Raw genomic sequence first — 20961 nt, 5'->3', positions numbered from 1 at the left:
AAAAAATCTTAAGTCTTCCTATATAAGCTACTATAAGTCCTGCAGGAAATGTTTTATTTTCAGTCTGACACAGTGCTCTCTGCTGACATCTCTGGCCGAGACAGGAACTCTGTCTTAGTTTTATATAAATCCCCATAGAAAATTTCTGCTGCTATGGACAGTTCCTGTCTCAGCCAGAGATGTCAGCAGAGAGCACTGTGTCAGACTGAAAATAATACACTTCCTGCATCATATATAGGAGCTAATAAGTATGGAAAGACTTGAGATTTTTTAATAGACATAAATTACAAATCTATATAACTTTCTGACACCAGTTGATTTGAAAGAAAAAGATTTTTGCTGGACAACCCCTTTAAAAAAAAAAATCAAGCTATGTCTCAGCCTGTAAGTGTATACAAACTATAGAGAGTCTTTGTTGGATAAACTCTATCTACAGTATACTGTATGTCCTATCAAAGTCGTGATCTGTTTTTTTTTCCAGAAATAATCCAATTCTTGTCTATGGGTTGTGTCTAGTACCTGTTTAAAGCATTACTGACATGTCTTGCACATGAGAGAAAAAGAGGTTCCTTAGGTTGATGCTTTATTAAGGCCAACAGCAGAGTAAAAAAACCCACAACAAATAGCAAGCGACGGCCGTTTCATGTATTATAATAATAATTTTTATTTATATAGCGCTAACAGATTTCGCAGCACTTTACAATTCTGGGGGTACATACATAGACAAAAAATAGACATTACAGAGATATACATATAATTCTCCATACATGAGGAGTGAGGTCCCTGCTCGCATGCATGAGCTTACACACTATAAGGAGAGGGTGCGAGACAGAATGGCAGAGGGGCAAAGTGCTTCATTGTTCTTATGGTCCGGCCATCTTTATAAATAAGGCAGTGCGGGTAAGGGGGGGTGAACCTGTCACCAGCCAATGCCTGCATGCACAGGTCTAAGTGCTTAAATGCTTGGTGTGTGTGTGGCAGAGGTAGGTGTGTGTGTGTGCGGGGGGGGGGGGGGGGAGGTTAAGGGTAGCAGTCAAAATTAGGGAACCTGGTAAGCCTGTTTGAACAGATGTGTTTTGAGGGCACGTTTGAAGCTTTGTGTATTGGAGGTGAGTCTGACAGTCTTGGGTAGTGCATTCCATAGAACTGGTGCAGCTCGGGTGAAGTCCTGGAGACGGAAGTGAGAGGTGCGGATTAAGGTGGATGTTAGTCTTAAGTCATTAGAGGAGCGTAAGGCATGGGTAGGACAGTAGACAGAGATGAGGGAGGAGATATAGGGAGGTGCAGCACTGTGGAGAGCCTTGTGGGTGAGCAGGAGGACTTTGTATTGTATCCTGTGTTTAATAGGGAGCCAGTGTAGTGACTGGCACAGGGGGGAGGCATCGGTATAGGGGCTGGTCAGGGAGATGAGCCTGGCCGCTGTATTGAGAATGGACTGGAGAGAGGAGAGTTTAGAGGAAGGAAGACCGATTGGTCAGGAATTGCAGAAGTCAAGAAGGGAATGAATCAGAGCGACAATGAGAGTTTTAGCAGATTCGACAGTAAGGAAGGGACGGATTTTATAGATGTTTTTTAGATGCAGATTACAGGAACGTGAAAGAGATTTAATATGAGGGGTGAAAGAGAGATCCGAGTCAAACACAACCCCAAGGCAGCGGGCTTGCTGTGTAGGGGTTGCCCTCAGCATCTCATTCATTGATCCCTGAATACTTGTGTTTAATTTTGGTATGTGTGCCTCTCCATCACTGGACCCCCACTACTGCCCTCAGCATCTCATTCATTGATCCCTGAATACATCTGCGAGACCAAGTGAGCCATTTAAGTGTGAAAAATGAATTAATACCAGAATTGAAACCAGAATTAAACCAACGGTAACACTCCACCATATTCTCATCTCCTCTCCCTCTCTTTGCTCACAATGTTTATTTTGGCTTTCATCTTCGCTTCCATTATCCTCAAACTCTGTGTTAACCCTCCACTCCCCACACCAAGTAACAATCTCTTTATTTCTCCTGCTCTTTTACCTGCTGATCTCACCCCTCCTTTTATCCTCTTTCCATACACTAAAACCTTTACCTGTAAATGCTCTCAATGTCCGCGCCCTCTTACCTACTCACACCTACTGTCTCTGTCTCTGCTACTTCTCACTGCTGGAGACATTTCACCAAACCCTGGCCCTCCCCACCTGATCTCATCTACTCCACTGCCCTCCTTTCGTCCACATTCTTCTAGATCACGGCAGCACCCCTCTAACACCATACGCATCCGTCCTGACCCCCCTCCCCCTGTCCCTTTTTTTTTTTTGCTGCACTCTGGAACGCACACTCTGTCTGCAATAAACCTACATTCATACATGATCTCTTTCTTTACCACAACCTCTTCTTCCTAGGCATAACTGAAACATGGCTGTCCCCTACTGACACTGCTTCCCCTGCTGCACTCTCCTACGGTGGGCTCCAGTTTACTCACACCCCTCGCCCTGGCAATAAGCCGGGTGGCGGGGTTGGCCTGCTGCTAATGGACAACTGCTCCTTTACCCCAAGCCCTCCTCTCCCTTCTCTCACCCTCACCTCCTTTGAAGTACACTCTATCCGTATCTATTCCCCTCTAACCTCCAAGTGTCCGTCATCTACCGACCACCAGGCTCCGCAACCACCGTCCTTGACCAGTTCAACACTTGGCTGTTGCATTTCCTTTCAACAGATATTCCCACCATCATCATGGGCGACTTCAACATCCCCATCGACACGACCAAATCACCCACCTCTAAACTCCTATCACTAGCCTCCTCCTTTGGCCTTACACAGTGGTCCTCTATGGCCACTCACAAAAATGGCCACACACTGGACCTCATCTTCTCCCGCCTCTGCCCCATACTTGACCTCACCAGCACATCTCTCCACATCTCTGACCACAACCTCCTAACTTTCTCGTTTCTCCTCTCTTCATCTGCCCACCCAGTCCAGAAACTTGCCCACCCCCGCAGGAACCTCAGAAACCTCAACATTCAAACACTCTCTTACTCCCTTCTGCCTCTCTCCACCATACACTCTCTGAACGACACTGACACAGCCGCAACCTTCTACAACTCCACAATAACCTCAGCCCTCTCACGAAAAAGAGAACACGAAGCACGAGCAGACAGCCTTGGCACACCGACCTAAACAAACAACTAAGGCGAGTGTCCAGAGCTGCTGAACGGCACTGGAAGAAGAAGACTCTGAGGAACACTTCCAAACATACAGGAGAGCTCTCCTTGAGTTCAAATCTGCCCTCACCTCTGCTTAACAGGACTACTTTTCTTCCCTCATATCTTCCTTATCTCATAACCGTAGGCAACCGTTTAACACCTTCAACTCTCTTCTCCGCCCCCCCACTGCCACCCCCCACATCCCTCATCTCTTCTGAGGACTTTGCCACATTCTTCAAGCAGAAAATCGATGACATCAGGGTAAGCTTCACCTTACAGTCCCCTCAGCCCCCCCCCTCATGCCTGTCTACTGCCCGTCCCCACTAACTCACCTCTCCACCATCACAGAAGAACATCTCTCTAAACTACTCTGCCTGCTGACTGCCAAAACCTTGCGCCAATATTCTGCGCTCCTTCTCCTTGACCTATCTTCTGCCTTCGACACAGTTGACCATTTTCATCTCTTACAAATCCTCTCATCCCTTGGTGTCACTAGCCTATCCCTCTCCTGGATCTCCTCTTACCTCTCCAACCGCACTTTTAGTGTCTCCCACTCCCACACCACCTCCTCTCCTCGTCCCCTCACTGTTGGTGTTCCCCAAGGCTCTGTACTCGGGCCTCTTCTCTTCTCCCCTACACCTCTGGCCTGGGACATATCATAGAGTTCCACGGCTTCAGGTACCACCTCTACGCCGATGACACTCAGATCTACCTCTCTGGTCCGGATGCCACCTCTTTGCTATCCAGGATTCCAGTGTCTATTGGCCATATCCTCCTTCTTCTCCTCCTGCTTTCTAAAACTCAACATGGACAAAACAGAACTTATCATCTTTCCCTCATCTCGCTCCACCCCGCCTTCTAATCTGTCAATCACTATCAATGGCTGCACTCTGTCCCCTGTCCCCCAAGTCCTCTGCCTTGGGGTTACCTTTGACTCTGCCCTGTCCTTTAAACCGCACATTCAGACCCTGACCACCTCCTGCCGCCTTCACCTCAAAAACATTCCAGAATCCGCTCTTTCCTCACCCCTGACTCCACCAAACTATTGGTACATGCTCTCATTATCTCCCGCTTGGACTACTGTAACATCCTCCTCTCTGGCCTTCCAGCTAACTCCCTTGATCCCCTCCAGTTTATCCTTAACACTGTTGCCCGACTAATCCACCATTCCCCTCGCTTTGCCTCAGCCTCTCCCCTCTGCCAATCCCTCCACTGGCTCCCCATTGCCCAACGTATTCACTTTAAACTGTTGACCATGACATACAAGGCCATCCACAACCTGTCCCCTCCGTACATCTCTGACCTGATATCCCGCTACCGTCCCTCACGCAACCTTTGATCCTTCAGTGACCTCCGTCTGCGCTCACCCCTTGTTCGTACCTCGCACAACCGCCTCCAAGACTTTGCCCGAGCCTGCCCCATACTCTGGAACTCGCTACCCCGACACATCCGTCTCTCATCCACCATCATGTCCTTCAAAAGTAACCTGAAAACCCATCTCTTTAAACAAGGCTACAACCTATAATTCTGCATCACACTTGACTGGCTGCACTTTACCTCCTGTTTCTCTCCCTGTACCTTTATAGATTGTAAGCGCTCGCGGGCAGGGTCCTCTTCCCCCATGTACCAGTTTGTCATTTGCCTTCACATAATGTTTTCTGATCTTGTATTGTTCCTGCCTGTTGCATTTCTATTGTATAGCGCTCTGGAATTAAGGGTGCTTTATAAATAAATAATAATAATAATAATAGGGGTTATGGTTGCACCACAGACAGAGATGGAGATGTCAGGTGGGGGGCGGTTAGCAGAGGGAGGGAAGACAAGAAGCTCAGTCTTAGCAAGGTTGAGTTTTAGGAATAGGGAGGACATAGCGTTAGAGAAGGCAGACAGACAGTTACTGGTGTTCTGTAGAAGTGCGGGGGTGATATCACGGGAGGAGGTATAGAGCTGGGTATCATCAGCATAGAGATGGTACTGAAAACCAAACTTGCTGATGATTTGTCCGATGGGTAAAGTGTAAAGTTAAAAAAGGAGAGGACCCAGGACTGATCCCTGGGGAACCCCAACTGTAAGGGGGAGAGAAGATGAGGTGGAGCCAGAAAGTGATATGCTAAAGGAGTGGTCAGAGAGATAGGAGGAAAACCAGGAAAGAGCAGAGTCCTTAAGGCCGATAGAGCGGAGCGTGGAGAGGAGGAGCTGGTGGTCTACAGTGTCAAAAGCTGCAGATAGGTCCAGGAGGATGAGAAGTGAATGGTCACCTTTAGATTTGGCGGAGCGGAGATCATTAGAGACTTTAGTAAGAGCAGTTTCTGTAGTGTGGTGAGGACGGAAACCGGACTGAAGGGGGTCAAGTAGAGAGTTGTCAGAGAGGTAGCGGGTTAGGCAGGATCAACGCATTTTCCCGCTTATGGTCTTGAATTCCGGGCAGTTTCAAGATGCGCATCTGGAGCTGTACGAAATTCCTGGAGCTCCCATAGGGTTCTATGGGACATCCTTGCCGGAATTCCAGGCAAAATTCCAGGACCTGCTCTATATTTCCCGGACCTAGTTTCTGGTACAGAGCCCCGATTCGGCCCTCCCCTGGCTCTCCCCCCTCCCCTAGTAATCATTAGAAGAGTAGGCCGGACAAGGGGCAGATCAGCGCTCTGGGGAAAAGGCAGTGCTCCAAACAGCCTTACCGGACACAGGATTACATTAAAAACTGCACAGGAACAGCGCCTAGGATGACGGTAAGAGGCGTACCTACATCCTCAGCGCCATGAGCGCAGTAGGGAGTTATCAGCAGGTTAGATTCAAATCAATGAGTTAAAAAGACCCACACACAGTATATTAACACCTTGCTGAAAGGTCTAGGTAAGTCCTTGAGCATTGCAGCAATCTCCCGCTTTCACTCTTGAATTACTTAAAGAGGAACTCCAGATAAGGAAAACTTTTTTTCTATTAAAAGAATATTAAAAGTTATATAGATGTCTCTATATAATGTATGACCATATCTGTACGGTTCTGCCACACTGGTAGCTGAATGACATCCAGGAAGTGATGAAAAATGGCCTCTGTGCGGATCCACATTGTCTCCTGCTCCCTCTGCTCTCCCTCCTTAGGAGACGAAGATTACATTGCTCTGTGTCACATTGTGTGTGTTTGCTGAGCACAGGCTGATGATGCAGACAGGGGGCAGGGCGTGATGTCACCGCAATGAAATGATAAAGTACTGCAATTCAGTAACACAATGAAACTGCAATGTGTGAACCCAGCCTAGATGTTCTTCAACAGTTTAGGGCAGAGAATGGGCAGGGAGAAGGACTGTGATGGACAGCTGAGGCAAAGCATTGCATTCTGGATCCTGTAGCACTGTGTACAACTGCTTAACCAGGAAGTACAGCCACAAAATACAGAACAAAAAGCCCCAAAGCAAATGGGATTTTGGGTAGTTTAAAAACTGGTTTGACAGGTAAGTAATCCAGCTTACCCCTGCTTCTGCAGCAGGTTTTTTTTTTATTTTTTTTACCTCTACCTGGAGTTCCCCTTTAATAAAAAAAACTTTCTGTGATGCCCATATCAACAGTTCTTGAACAATGAAAGGATAAGGGATATGCACCACCCAATACTGGGTGCTCACTGGAACATAATCCACCAAACAAAAAGAAAGTGTCACAAATAGCAATGTCACTCTAGATATATCAAAAGGTAATCTTTATTTCATAACTAACAATTGGCAAAAACACACATGTCCCCCCCCCCCCCACACACACACGGGATGAATGTCAATGAATAACAGAGCACTAAACATCATGATAACAAATGACAAATAATCAAAGTGAGCTGTGCTAAAGTGCAGTATACAGAATAACAATCTTCACTCCGGGTGTCGGAAAAAGCTGAATCCAGTCCTGAGTAACTGGGAGAGGTTTCCCAGGACTGGACCCAGCTTTTCCTGGCACCCGGGAAGCGGAACAGTGTTGAAAGGCAGGCAGCTGATTAGCCACTTGTCAATCAAACAAAGCCCTTCGCTCATCTCTACTTGCTACCCAATCATGTGTAAGTCCGTGATCAATCATTGTATGAAGCATTGAAGGACGTACTGCCCTTGGGCAAATGCATTGATTATTTACCCGACAGCCCTTTAAGGTAACATTTAGGTGACAAGACGTTGCATTCACCAACACTAGTGTTGAGTGGACCTGTCAAACTGTTTGGGTAACAATGTTCTCCATACCTGTTCTCCACACTCCGGTTTGCCGCCCTAGGGAGTCCTGAAAAACATGGATATGACCATTGGCCATGGGCTGTATATATGTTTTCCAGGACACTACAGGGCTGCATCCAACTTCTACAGCCACATTGTTGAGCCAGAACTATTTGACAGATCCACTCAACACTAACCAACACTTGTCATGCCACTACTGCCTGCACCCATGTAGCTGATGCCAACCTTAGTGGAATCTAAACTGATAGCATGGCAGTCACATTCCATACAGGTCAACGACTTTCCTATCGACTTATATGGAGAGGGGAAAAAAGCTACTCTCACAAACTCAGCATGTCTGACACTCGGCCCAAGGTCCAAAAGATATGAACTGTCCTCTAGTTCTAGACAAAAGCTTATACTTGTTATATAACCAATGCAAACATTTCCCCATAAAGGATATATACATAGAACAAACTGAAAGTGAAACTAGCAGGAAAAAAAGTTACAAGGTACAAGAATAGGTTAAGGGACAGGGAGACTGGCATGCAGCTGGCACTTACCATGGCTTGCAGTGATCCTGACAGAGGTGGGTATGAGTGGTGAGTGGTGGCAGAAGGTGTGTTAAATTGTAGTACCCAGTGTGAGTAGAGCGGACACTTCACTGTGCACTCTCTTAGTGACTACCTGGTTTCCTGTCCTTTATTCCTCCGCCTCTGAGCTCCACACCCATTCTGGCACTTTCACTTCAACAAGTTTACCCACAACTATGAAATAATTATAAGAGAGAACTAAAAGTGACCCCATGGGGAATCACTTGCAGGGTAATTCCCCAATATACCTTTAGGAGGAGTTACACTCTGACTATTATAAACTACAATAGCAGAACTATAGGTTATCGATGTATATACAATTACCTTAACAAAAAACAAACAAAAAAAAACACAGATACTTTTTGTAAAAAAACAAACAAAAAAAAACAGCACCACCCCTGTGAGGCAATACAGGGGTACTCCGGCGAAAATCTTTTTCTTTCAAATCAACTGGTTTCAGAAAGTTATATAGATTTGTAATTTACTTCTGTTAAAAAATCTCAAGTTATCCAGTACTTATCAGCTGCTGTATGTGTGGAGTCCCACCACTGGTGCTGTCTAGGGCAGCTTACTAAGTCATTCCTTCAGGTTCACAAGAGTGGGAGATGTAGTACTGTGTTTTCCCCACTAGGTGTCACTACTGTTTTGTCTGACTTGTTGGACAGCTGAAGTTACCAAAGGGTTAATTGTGTTATGCCACATGAGTTATGCTGACCAATGGTAGGTGCTTGTTTTCTCTTGTCCTATCTCTTTTCTTCTCTCTCACACACACACTCAGCCCCACCACTAAGAGGAGGGTTTAATTTTGGCCCCTGTAGGAGGAGTTAGTTCCTGATGAGAGGAAGCTGGGAAGTTAGTAGTTGGAGGTCCAAGCGGATGATTGTGTGAGACACTACTCCGTTACAAAGTTTTCCTACTAGATGCTAAGATCAGTATGCAGTGGTAAGCTCTATTTAGAGGAGAGAAGCCACTTAGGAAAACCCTTGCCCACTCCAGGAATCTCTCTAAAAAGTGCAGGGCAGTTACCTGAAGCAATAGGAACTGACCCCAGTAGGACAAAGCTACCGTGCAAAAGTCTATGTATCCTTCTGCGCAGTGCAAGACTGGTGAAGCTCAGGAATCTGCTACACCCAGATAACCGACAATTGGGGCCCGTATTACCCACCTAGGATGGGAACCTTGCAACTAGGGCGCATAAGGCGGTTCAGAGCCACTATTGGCGTCCGTAAGTATGAATGTCTCTTTATGACCTCTGTATCTACGCCTGTTCCGACAGAGCACATTCACTACTTTGGGCAGGGCTCTGGCAACTCCTGTTCTCTTCTTCTCTCACTACTGCAAAGCACCTTCTACCTCTACAAGCACTGGTCACCTTCCGTGTCAGTACAGACATTGTGTGTCAAGATGTGCACTACTGTTATTACGTGTATTATTTTACCTGAACCACCCTCCATGAAAGTATTCTATTTTTTTTTAAAGGGGTTATCCAGCGCTACAAAAACATGGCCACCTTTTCCCCTACTGTTGTCTCCAGTTCAGGTGTGGTTTGCAATTGAGCTCCATCTACTTCAATGGAACTGAGTTTCAAAACCCCACCCAAACTGGAGACAACAGTAGGGGGAAAGTGGCCATGTTTTTGTAGCTCTGGATAACCCAGATGAGAATACTGGCTCATTAAATAACAAACTGGAGGCGTTCAAGTTGGTTTGGTTCCTGGGAGTCTTATTGTACACAACAAGGGTATACCTGATAGACACCCAGTAACCCCCTCCACTCCTACCTCCTGTTCTTCCGCTTATCTTGTCTATATAATATATTTTTTTCTGGTCATATAAGTATACTAGATCTGTGGTAATATCTTATCTTATTCCCTGGATTTGTTCTATGGAAATATATATGCTATGTTTTGATTCTACCAAAGCATAATACCCATATGCTTCTGTTATATTTCATCTTTATTGTGATCTTTTTCTTTTGTAAAATTTCGAAAAAACCTTAACAAAAATGAATAATAATAATATTTATTTCTATAGCGCCAACAGGTTCTGCAGCTCTATTTTTTTTACACGATACAGGGGTAAAAATAACAGTTAAAAAAAAAAAAAAGATAAGTAAGAGGGGATCCGGGCACTGTCCAAAGGCTTTCATAGCTTTTTAGGGTAGATATAGTAAGACTTACAGGGCAATATATGACCATAAAAACACACAATTCAAAGTCAATGAAGGACTATACATAAAAAGTGATATCTTCACATGTTTATCAGTACTGTGCTCCATACCATGGCAAGTGTACAGAGTGATCTGAGAGTCCTTCATACTCAGGTTCATTGGCAGTAGTGAGGTCTAAGCACAGTGGTTGATGCTCTGCATCCATTCAGATTGGGTTGTCAATCATGGGAGCAGGAATATTTTGCAGGTAGGTGTTATTAAGCAAGGCTTCCATCTTTTTTTTTCTTTGTCTCTCTATGGTATCCCATGTGTTGGGAGGTAAAGAGTCAACCACGTTTTTCATGCGGTTTAGTTTCCGTCCTCTGCTTTCATTGATGATGATGATGGTGATGAAGTGTCGCCCCAACTCATTTGACTTATAATAATGATAATAATGATAATAAGTAGAACTATTACTATTCCTGCAGAAATAATGTACCAGCGCCATTTCTCCCAGCGTGTTTTACGTTCCACAGTTTGGGCTGTCTTCTGGAAGTTGACGGCCTGTAGGTGGAAACACAGAGTTATTGGTTTTATAGTTACATTATCCCTTCAGAGTGGTGACAATGTCATTTTGCTATATAACTTTGTTATATAACTTTGTAATGTGCGTTAAATAAGCAAAAAAAAACATTTTCGTGGGAGTTGTCCTTTAATATTTATACAAAAACCTCCAAAAGCTGAAAAACACTTAAAACATACCAAAACTCCCCTACTGGCTCAACTACATCACAGCGTGTCACCGCTCACCCCCTACTGGTACAAAGGGGAACACATAGCAGTATCATTACTGCACATGTCTGCCAATAATTATATCTATCTATCTATCTGTAAATACATAACCATATACACAAAAAATAAACTACATTGCCAAGCCTAAAGCGTATCATATAAAAAATAAAGAGCAACCAGTAGCGGATTATAATAGGTCCGTTTCGGGCGGTAGCCCAGGGCCCTGAGCTCCTGGGGGGCTCATGGCCACGCAAACAGACTTATACTTTCAGTGGTGTATTATCTCCAGGCTACAGTTCTGCCATGATTTTCATAAAAATAATTGCTGCTTTTTACCGCAATTTGCACAAATCAGGGCAAAGCTGCAGCCAGGAGACAATGCAGTAACATTAGAGAACATACTGAAGGACCTTATCATGTGACAATGATGTCACCACAGGTCCTTTACAGGCTGCATTATGGAGGAAAAAGACTAAAACTAGTGCCACCATAGTTACAGTGGGTTGGGGGGCCCAAGCTTGGAGAACAGCCCGGGGCCCATGGTAAAGTTAATCCGCCCCTAAGTGCAACAGATCCACAAGGCAAGCCAACTAGGTCAACAAAGATTAAACAGGTAAAAAGGCAACATGGTGAGTAAAGGAGAGGATGCCCCACTTGTTCTATTCTACAAGAGAACGTCCTCAGGGGTCATTTCTTTTGGTTGTTTGCTACTGTTTGTAGCAGGTGGACTAGCACCCCATTTTGGCTACCTGTTATGCCCGACCTGGACTCTTGGTCTTAGGGAGAAGACTGTGTCGGGGGATGATGTACAGTAAACTACTATAGATAGTATTTTGAGAGGAGAAGGCGGTTACTGATTCTCTGAGTTTGCAAGATACTGTGTGAGCAGTTTAAGCAGGAAGCTGATGATGATGATAATTTCACTCAGGAGGCTGCACTGTATACATAGTTAGGCTGCGTTCACACTACCTATATTTCAGTCAGTATATTTCAGTCAGTATTGCAACCAAAACCAGGAGTGGATTAAAAACACAGAAAGGATCTGTTCACACAATGTTGAAATTGAGTGGATGGCCGCCATATAACAGTAAATAACGGACATTATTTCAATATAACAGCCGTTGTTCTAAAATAACAGCAAATATTTGCCATTATATGGCGGCCATCCATTCAATTTCACCATTGTGTGAACAGATCCTTTCTGTGTTTTTAATCCACTCCTGGTTTTGGTTGCAATACTGACTGAAATATACTGACTGAAATATACATATACTGACTGAAATATACGTAGTGTGAACGCAGCCTAAGAACGCAAGTTTACACACAGGATAGCTGCCCAGAACTGTATGGTTGGACAGAGATAAGAGAGAATCTGGAGCAGGCAGTCCCAGCTTGCATGCACACAGTCTAACATCTCCCCAGCACAGCACAAGCTAAACCCTGCCCCCACTTCCTGTGTTCTGTCTTGGTCTCTTTGTTGCGGGCAGACCCAGAATGAGAAGCGACTTACTATGTATACTATGTATGCATTTCAATGTGTCAACAATAGTTTGAACAATAGTTAAGGACATACCATATTCTTCAGTTCCTCTGCACGATCCTCTAGCTTGTCAAGCTTTCCTTCCCTCTCAAATATTTTGTCTACATTGTCTTTCATTAACACCTTCACCTCATCAGCAGCCTGCTGACAGTCCTGCAACTTCTGGGAAGCCTGGAGATAGATGAGAAAAAATATTATATCATTAATAAAAACTAGAATGTTTTTGAACATGTACAATCATTCTCATCTCCAGTATATCGCCTATACTAATGCCCCTATCCACTGCAAAATCACAATACAAGTGGTGGCCACAAGGGTCTGTTCTGGGTCCTGTTTGTAAGTGACATAGGAGAAGGTTTGGTAGGTAAAGTTTGTCTGTTTGCTGATGACACAAAAGTGTGCAATAGGGTTGATATTCCTGAAGGTGTCAGTAATATGGAAAATGATTTAGCTGTACTAGATAAGTGGTCCAAACAATAGAAATTGCAGTTCAATGTTTCCAAATGTAAAATAATGCACTTGGGGAGAAGGAATCCTCTATCCGAGTATTATATCGGCAGTTCTGTTGCACCAAAGACTTCAGGAGAGAAGGATTTAGGGGTAGTGATTTCTGACATCCTTAAAGTGTATCTGTCGTTATAAAAAATCTTTTGACATGTCAAAAGTTTTGGTCAGTTCAGGTCAAGAGTTGGGCTCCATGGGAGCCCATTATAAGTCACACTCTTTTTTAAAAATTCAGAGCGGAGAGTGGACATGCTGCAGTGCGTCTTCTCCCGGCTCTATCTCTCGATCGGTACTGGTCTGAACACCCGGACCCATCAAAACTTTTGACATGTCTCTATGACACGTTAAAAGTTATATATAACGACAGGTACACTTTTAAATCACCAGTGCCACCAAGCAGTAGAGAAAGAAAACTGGATATAACCAGAAGGAAGAGGGAGATTGTGATCCCGCTGTATAGAGCTCTAGTGAGACCACATCTGCAATACTGTGTCCAGTTCTGGAGACCTCACCTACATAAAGATATTGATAAAATAGAATGGGTCTAAAGACGGGCTACAAAAATGGTGGAAGGTGTGAGGCATAAAACATATCAGGAAAGACTTAAAGGGTTTGTGTCACAAAGCAAAGAAGGTTAAATTAGATGTGTACCATACACATATATGTAAAGGAGGGCAAATGTGCTGTTTTTCTTCCCTATGCATCTGATTACTTCCTGGTTTCCTCTCTGAACTGTGACCCTGCTGTTTCCAGGCAACAGTGCAGACACTTTCCCACAATCACCCTTGCTTTCATGTGAAGTGAAAACCAACTGCCAGTACTGATGGGACAGATCATGTGACAGTGATTTAACTGTGCATGAGTGACCCAACCTAGTGGATGGCAGGCCTTAAAGTGACACTGTCACCCCCTTTTTCCATTACGACTTCTCTACGTAAGTAAATTTTGCAGTTTTGATACCTCATTTCATATCATACGTCATGATTCTTGTTCCAGCTTGTTATCATCTGTGGATTGTACTATCTGGGCAGGCTTCATGGTCAAATCACCACTTAGTCCCTCTCACAATGCCACCGTTGGCACAACCCCCGTGACGTCATTGGTGCATGGGCCCCGCCCCTCGGCGGCCATTGGAACAATCGCGACTGAGGGGGCGTGGCCTATACAACAATGCCGTCACAAGGGTGGGGCCAACGGTGATGTTGTGGGGGCGGGGCTATGTGGCACTTCACCCGTGAAGCCCCGCCCAGATAAAACAATCTGCAGATGATAAAAGATCACTTTTACTGGAACAAGCTCCATGATGTATGATGTAAAATAAGGTATGAAAACTGCTGAATTTACCCATTACACCTGTGTAGATGAGTCAGAATGCAAAAAGGGGGTGACGGTGTCACTTTAACCAAGGCCAACAGATTATGCACATGGGGGATTAACCAAGGCCAGCACATGGGGGATTAGTGAGTCTATATATCGCAAACTATACATTTTGAGAAATGCTTGTAAGTTTGAAATATGTATCATCTAACAAACTTCCAGCAGATGTGGTTGGTAAACCTACAATAAGTGAATGTTAACCTGCCTGGGATAAACATATACCTACCCTAAGATAATAAAAAAAGAAATACTAATAGCGTAGACTAGATGGACTAGGTGGTCTTTTTCTGCTGACAATCTTCTATGTTTTCTCAGGTCGTGTACAGGATTAGTTTATACAACCTGAAGAAGAGCCCGAATGATCTGAAAACGTGCTGTTTATTTAGAATAATGGAAGATTATTTTAACCCAGTGCTCTTTGGAGTGCTTCTATGACCAGAGCTTCTCCTATGGTCCATGGCTGTTGAGTATGTATGGAGGCCTTATTACACAGCAGCCTTTTCAGAGAAGGGTGCGAGGGGGCACTCCACTGTATTCTTTCATCATTCCTATTGGCCAAATGATGCACATTTTTTTCCAGTGTGCCAGTCGCCATCACTAGGGATGAGCGAACCGGCTGAGATTCGGGTTCGTATGAACCTGAACTATCGGCTTCTGATTCCCGCTGTCTGCCCGCTCCATGGAGATTGGCTGTATCCCAGTTTTCCAGGCGGTCCTCAGGCTGTATCCACCCTCTCCACAGAGCTGGCAGACAGCGGGAATCAGAAGCCGAGAGTTCAGGTTCATACGAACCCAAATCTCGGCCGGTTTGCTCATCCCTAGCCATCACCCTTGGGTCTACTTACAAGAGATGCCTACATACAAACATAACAATAGAGCACTATATGGCTTTAATTTTTGTGAAGTACCAGACTTATTTCTTGGTAATACAACTTGTACATAATAGTCTCTGAAGCAAAACCCACATTGCTTTTAGGAGATAAAAAGGTTTCTCTGGGTTTTCATCATGCTTACTGCACCTACATATGAGAAATCCTACTTGCCTGTATTCACACAGCCTCATTCTTTCTTCACTCGTCTTCTGCATCTGCATTACATTTTAGAATTAAGGCCCTATTCCATAGAACGATTATCGGCCGTTATGGCCGATAATCGTCCCGTGGAATGGAAGGAGACGATCAGCCGACATCGGGGAACAAGGAGCAAATGAGCGCTCCTCTCAGTCGGCCCATGGAATAGGGCCATAAGGTACCAACGTCTTACATTTTTGGTTTGCCCGATGTTTGCCCTTTACAAGAAGGTAATTCTAGGGATTATATTTACTGGTTAGATTTTGGTAATAAGTATTTTGCATCCCAGAAGTGCTCAGTGGGGGAAAGAAAAGCCAACAAGCAAAAAAAAAAAAAATACCACTCATTGCACACGCCAAGAGCTCAATGCTTTGTCAAGGCCCTACTCACAATGAGGGATTATCTGTAGTATCATCTGGATCAGGATCTCCTACCACCTCCAGGAGACCTGTTTCCTTTTGTGATGACCAAGGTATGCTACCATACAGAGACTTAGGGTCCTATCACACAAAACGATTATCGGCCCTACTTGGCCAATTACCGGCTGTTCCAGCCGATAATCTTATCGTCTAGTAGCTCATATTGAAAGCACAATGTTGGCAGATCATCGTCTTTCAACATGTTCTAAAATCAACTCGAATACATACAAATGGCTTAAATGGGATCCTACCAAAACATTGTTCTTCCTCCCGGCTAACGCTCCCCCCCCCCCCCCCCCCCGGTGGAGACCCTTATACTTACATCAGAGATGAGTCCGACGCTCATAGAGAATGAATGGAGCCGTCATGCGCGGCACATGCGCCCCCCCCCCCCCGGGCTTCAGATGGTGATATCTCGGCAACAGGAGCGGCTCCAGGAGCGGGACTTCGTGCATGGCGTAAGTATAAGGGTCTCCAGTGGGGGGTCGGCCAGGCTCAGCCCCGGCACGGGGCATGACAGGTTCCCTTTATGGTGTGGAGGTGGAGTGGAAGTATTTTTTCTAGGACGTTTGTGGAGAAATTTATTTATGAATATCCCAAGAACCGTATTGTAGTTTTGCACCATCTGGAGGGCCGCAGGTTGGACACCTGTGGTCTATGGTACTAACATAAAGCAGTAAACATGGGCATTGCGTTTTGTGGGTCTTGCCTATGTTAGGATAGCTCACGCCGTAGTTGCACATATGTAATGTACAGCTTTATGTGTGTTTTTATGTTTTTATATTGACAAATAATAAAGGTTGATTAGAGGGTGAGTAGTTAAGTAACAGGCATTGCATTGTGGGTAGGGCCTTGACAAAGCATTGCTGTTAGCAAGTGAAAAGGCCACAGGCCTCCATGGCGGTATACCTGCAATATACTGTGATAAGCTCTATGATGGTGAGCACCATGGAGTTTCTTCTTTGCTTTTTGGATTCAGCATGAGAGAGCTTGAGTCTCTCTCCCTGCATAATTTCCTGGGATACAGGTACAGGGACTTGTACAGGTTAGCCTAGGCACCCACCAGAACTGATCTTATTTCTAGTTCCAGGCTAGTGAGATGAAGTCATCCAGGAACGAAGGCAAGTTACGACCAGCCAAGTCATCTTTATTACAGATGGCTAGAGCGTCCCAGAAAGCAGCCAAAAGAATCTTAATATTCTAATTTAAGAGTGAAGTCAAAGTGCACAAATGACAGCCATTCTGTCATTCTTGGTGATTGGACATCACATGGTCAGTTCCCAGAGCAGTGTCCAGGCCAATGCTATATGTAAGGTATATATATATATAAGACGCTGCAGTACTACAATGAAACTCCAACATGTGTGAACATAGCCCTAATTTCACTGCAGAGTTTTGCACAATCAGTATAGTTGCAGGACCTGCTTCTGGCTGGTCAGAGATTGTGATCCAGCCCCACCTCCTGTGACATCACGTCCTGCCCCCTGTCTGCATCATCAGCCTGTGCTCAGCAAACACACACAATGTGAGACAGAGGCATGGAAGATTTGTCTCCTAAGGTGGGAGAGCAGGAGACAATGTGAATTGGCACAGAGGCCATTTTTCTTCACTTCCTGGATTTCTATCAGCTACCAGTGTGGCAGAACCGTACAGATATGGTAATACATTATATAGACACATCTATATAACTTTTAATGTACTTTTAATAGAAAACAAAACATGATGTGTTGTTTTTTTTTTTTTTTTTATAATGGAAGTCAATAGAAAAAACAATCCAAACGGATGCACACAATTGTGGCCCTACCCTAACAGACAAACACGTACATAACCCTAAAAACATTCTTTCCTCTAAATCACTGTAAGATTTGCTATTACATATCTCATTTATATACATTAATGCACATTAACCAGCGTCATTGGGAAATTACCATTTACATTTTATTACATGTTAACCACGCCAACCTCAATTATTGCAGCAATCTCCTGCTGTCACTATTGTGGTACTTTAAGGGGTTAACCAGCAAAAAACTTTTTCTTTCAAATCAGCTGATTTCAGAAAGTTATATAGATTTGTAATTTACTTCTATTAACAAAATCTCAAATCTTCCAGTACTTATCAGCTGCTGTATGCCAGGCAGGAAGTGGTGTATTTTTTCCAGTCTGACACAGTGCTCTCTGCTGCCACCTCTGTCCATGTCAGGAACTGCCCAGAAAAACAGCAAATCCCCATAGAAAACCTCTCCTGCTCCCCAGACTGAAAAAAATATAATTCTGGCCACAATGGCAAAATGTGACAATGACAAGGATCATGAAGTTCACTTTTTCATAACTTCAAGTGGAAATGCACTTAAACCTGTTCCCAAACTTCCATTGACTGACACTGACATATGAATAGATACCACCCTGGAAAGATCCCATTAATTTCTGCAAAGCTCAAAAAACTGGTTTGACCAGCTACAGTCTATGCAAAATATACAGCTTAGCCTTGACTCTCAACGTCAGTAACATGCCTGCTTTTTATTACATACACCAATCAGCCATAACATTAACACCACTAATGCTGCGTTTACACGTAACGATTATTGGCCCGATCGTACGATTAGCGATGTCGGATATACGATTTTTTTTTTATAACGATCAGCGTTTAGACGGTACGATATATCGTACGAAAATTCGCACTGCGATCGTTTTGCGATCGTTTAAGCCTATCTCACACATTAGTTAAATCGGCGAACGACTGTTCACACGGAACGATTTGCGAATTTTTTGCGTACGATGAACGACGATTTGCTGACCTGATGAAAGATCACGATGTACGATTTATCGTGCGTCGTTCGATCGTTCGCTGCGTTTACACGTACGATTATCGTTCCAATTCGACCGTTATCGCGCAAATTCGCACGATAATCGTTACGTGTAAACGCAGCAAAATACCCTGCTATTCCCACTCATGATATCAAAACAGTGTAAAGCACGGAGGTGGATCACTGATGTTTTGGGGATGTGTGAGCTACAAAGGCACAGGAAACATGGTCAAAGTTGAAGGAAAGATTAATCCAGCCAGTTATCAGCCCTGAGGATGCACATGGGATGCACTTGGACTTTTCAGCATGACAACAATCCAAAAAACAAGGCCAAATCGACTTGTCATTGGCTACAGCAGAACAAAGTGAAGGTTCTGGAGTGGCCATCTCGCTCTTCTGACCTTAATATCATTGAACCATTCTGGGGAGATCTCAAGGGCACAGTTCATGCAAGACAGCCCAGGAATTTGCTGGAACAGAAGGCTTTTTGCCAAGAAGAATGGGCGGCTTTACCATCTGAGAAAATAAAAAGCCTCATCCACAACTACCACAAAAAAACTTCGAGCTGTCATTGATGTTAGAGGCGGCAATACATGGTAATAAGTATGTAAACTTTTGATCATTTGGATGTTTTTGGTTTTCATTATGAAAGAAGAGAAAACACAGTAGTCTGACAATAAATGGCTTCACCCGACCACTAACCATGAGTGGGGGAAAAGTTTTTGTTAAAAAAAGTTATCATTCATATATTCATATTCTCTGAAAAAAGGACAAGAAAGCTAAAATTCTGCCAGGGTATGAAAACTGTATAATATGGGTTCTCACAGTGTATATACATATGAATGTACACACATCAATACGTAAACAACAACACTTTTTGTTTAGTGTAAACAATATATGTGTGTATATACTGTAGATATATATAGAAGGCAATGATGAGACAGCAACATGAATTGTAGCCCAGTAACATTATGCATCCAGGAGAACGTGACTATTATATGGGGTTGTCCTGGTCTCAATATTTCACAACAGGACTACAACCCTCACCATGAATCCACATTTTGCAAGTGCTGATATTAGGGTCTATACTACAACCCCCAGACTGGCTCAGTCCTACCAAACAGATCTCAGGTGACTGTAGAACCCTGTAGAATTGCATGAATAGCAGTAGTCTAATATGGACCCTAATGTATAGTCATATTACCGACACGGTTGGTTGGTTGGTTGGTTTACTTTTCGGCAATAAAATTGATTATTTACCCCAAATCCATCAAGGTGGCATTTAGGTGACAAGACATTGTATTCACCATCCAACACCTTTCATGCCACTGCTATCCGCCCCCATGTAGCTGATGCCAACTTCAGTGGAATCCAAACTGATAGCATGGCCGTCACATCCCATACAAGTCGATGACAACTAAGAAAGATTTTCCTATCGACTTATATGGAGGGGGGGGGGGGGTTAGAGCCGTGCAAATCTAATCTCACAACCTCAGCACTTCTGACACTCGCCCCAAGGTTCTAAACATATAAACCGTCCTCTAGTTCTGGCCGAAACCCTGTACTTGTTATATAACCAGTGCCAGCATTTCCCTATACAGGATATATACATAGAACGAGAGCAACCACCAAGCAACATATAGGAATACTGCACATACACTAGTGTATCCCTATGTTGGGCAGTAAGTTATTCCAACCCTCAGCAATGTGTCCTTCCTTATTCCTCACTGCGAAAGTGAAACTAGCAGGAACAAAAAGTTACAAGGTTCAAGAATAGGCCAAGGGGCAAGGGATCAGGGTGGCTGTGCTAGGGAGAGTGGCATGCAGCTGGTACTTACCATGGCTTGCAGTGATCCTGGCAGCGGTGGGTATGAGTGGTGGCGGTAGGTGTGTTACATTGTAGTACCCAGTGTGAGTAGAGCTGACACTTCTCTGTGCACTCTCTTAGTGACTGCCTTCCTGTCCTCTATTCCTCCCCCTTCTGCTCCAGCCTTCCTTCTGTTATCCACCCCTGGAGCGGAGGAGGTGCTGGAAATAGTCATTGTGTTTTGCTGCCACCAAAGAGCAGGGACAAGTTACTGGCATGAAGAATCACTTCTTATCAGAGCTCCACGCCCATAAGTAAAGGGGTTGTTCACACAATTTTTTCTTTCTTTCAAAACAACCGGTGCCAGAAAGTGCCAGAGATTTGTAATTTACTTCTATTAAAAAAAAACTCAAGTCTTCCAGTATTTACCAGCTGCTGTATGTCCTGCAGGAAGTTGTATTCTTTCCAGTCTGGAGAGCAGGTCAGGTTTTCTATGGTGATTTGCTACTGCTCAAGACAGTTCCTGACATG

General features: G+C 44.2%; 1 protein-coding gene across 3 annotated transcripts in view; it reads right to left on the bottom strand.

Moving 5' to 3' along the window:
- Window positions 1-20638, bottom strand: part of VAMP5 (vesicle associated membrane protein 5) — a 29025-nt gene extending 8387 nt beyond the window's left edge. The window contains exons 1-3 of one of the 3 annotated variants that reach the window (XM_069943752.1): window positions 20462-20638; window positions 12483-12620; window positions 7940-10681 (exon numbers count right to left, since the gene is read on the bottom strand). In XM_069943752.1, coding sequence (XP_069799853.1) covers window positions 10487-10681; window positions 12483-12620; window positions 20462-20464 — 336 coding nt within the window. In that variant the 5' untranslated portion in view covers window positions 20465-20638 and the 3' untranslated portion in view covers window positions 7940-10486. Of the gene's footprint in view, window positions 1-7939; window positions 10682-12482; window positions 12621-13604; window positions 13733-20461 lie in introns of those variants that run through there. The other 2 variants (XM_069943735.1, XM_069943742.1) reach the window with 2 other exon arrangements.
- Between the last annotated feature and the right edge of the window lie 323 nt (window positions 20639-20961).

This window comes from Dendropsophus ebraccatus, chromosome 1 (assembly GCF_027789765.1).
Source record: "Dendropsophus ebraccatus isolate aDenEbr1 chromosome 1, aDenEbr1.pat, whole genome shotgun sequence".
Lineage (NCBI taxonomy): Eukaryota > Metazoa > Chordata > Amphibia > Anura > Hylidae > Dendropsophus > Dendropsophus ebraccatus.
This window is presented reverse-complemented; position numbering and strand designations above follow the sequence as displayed.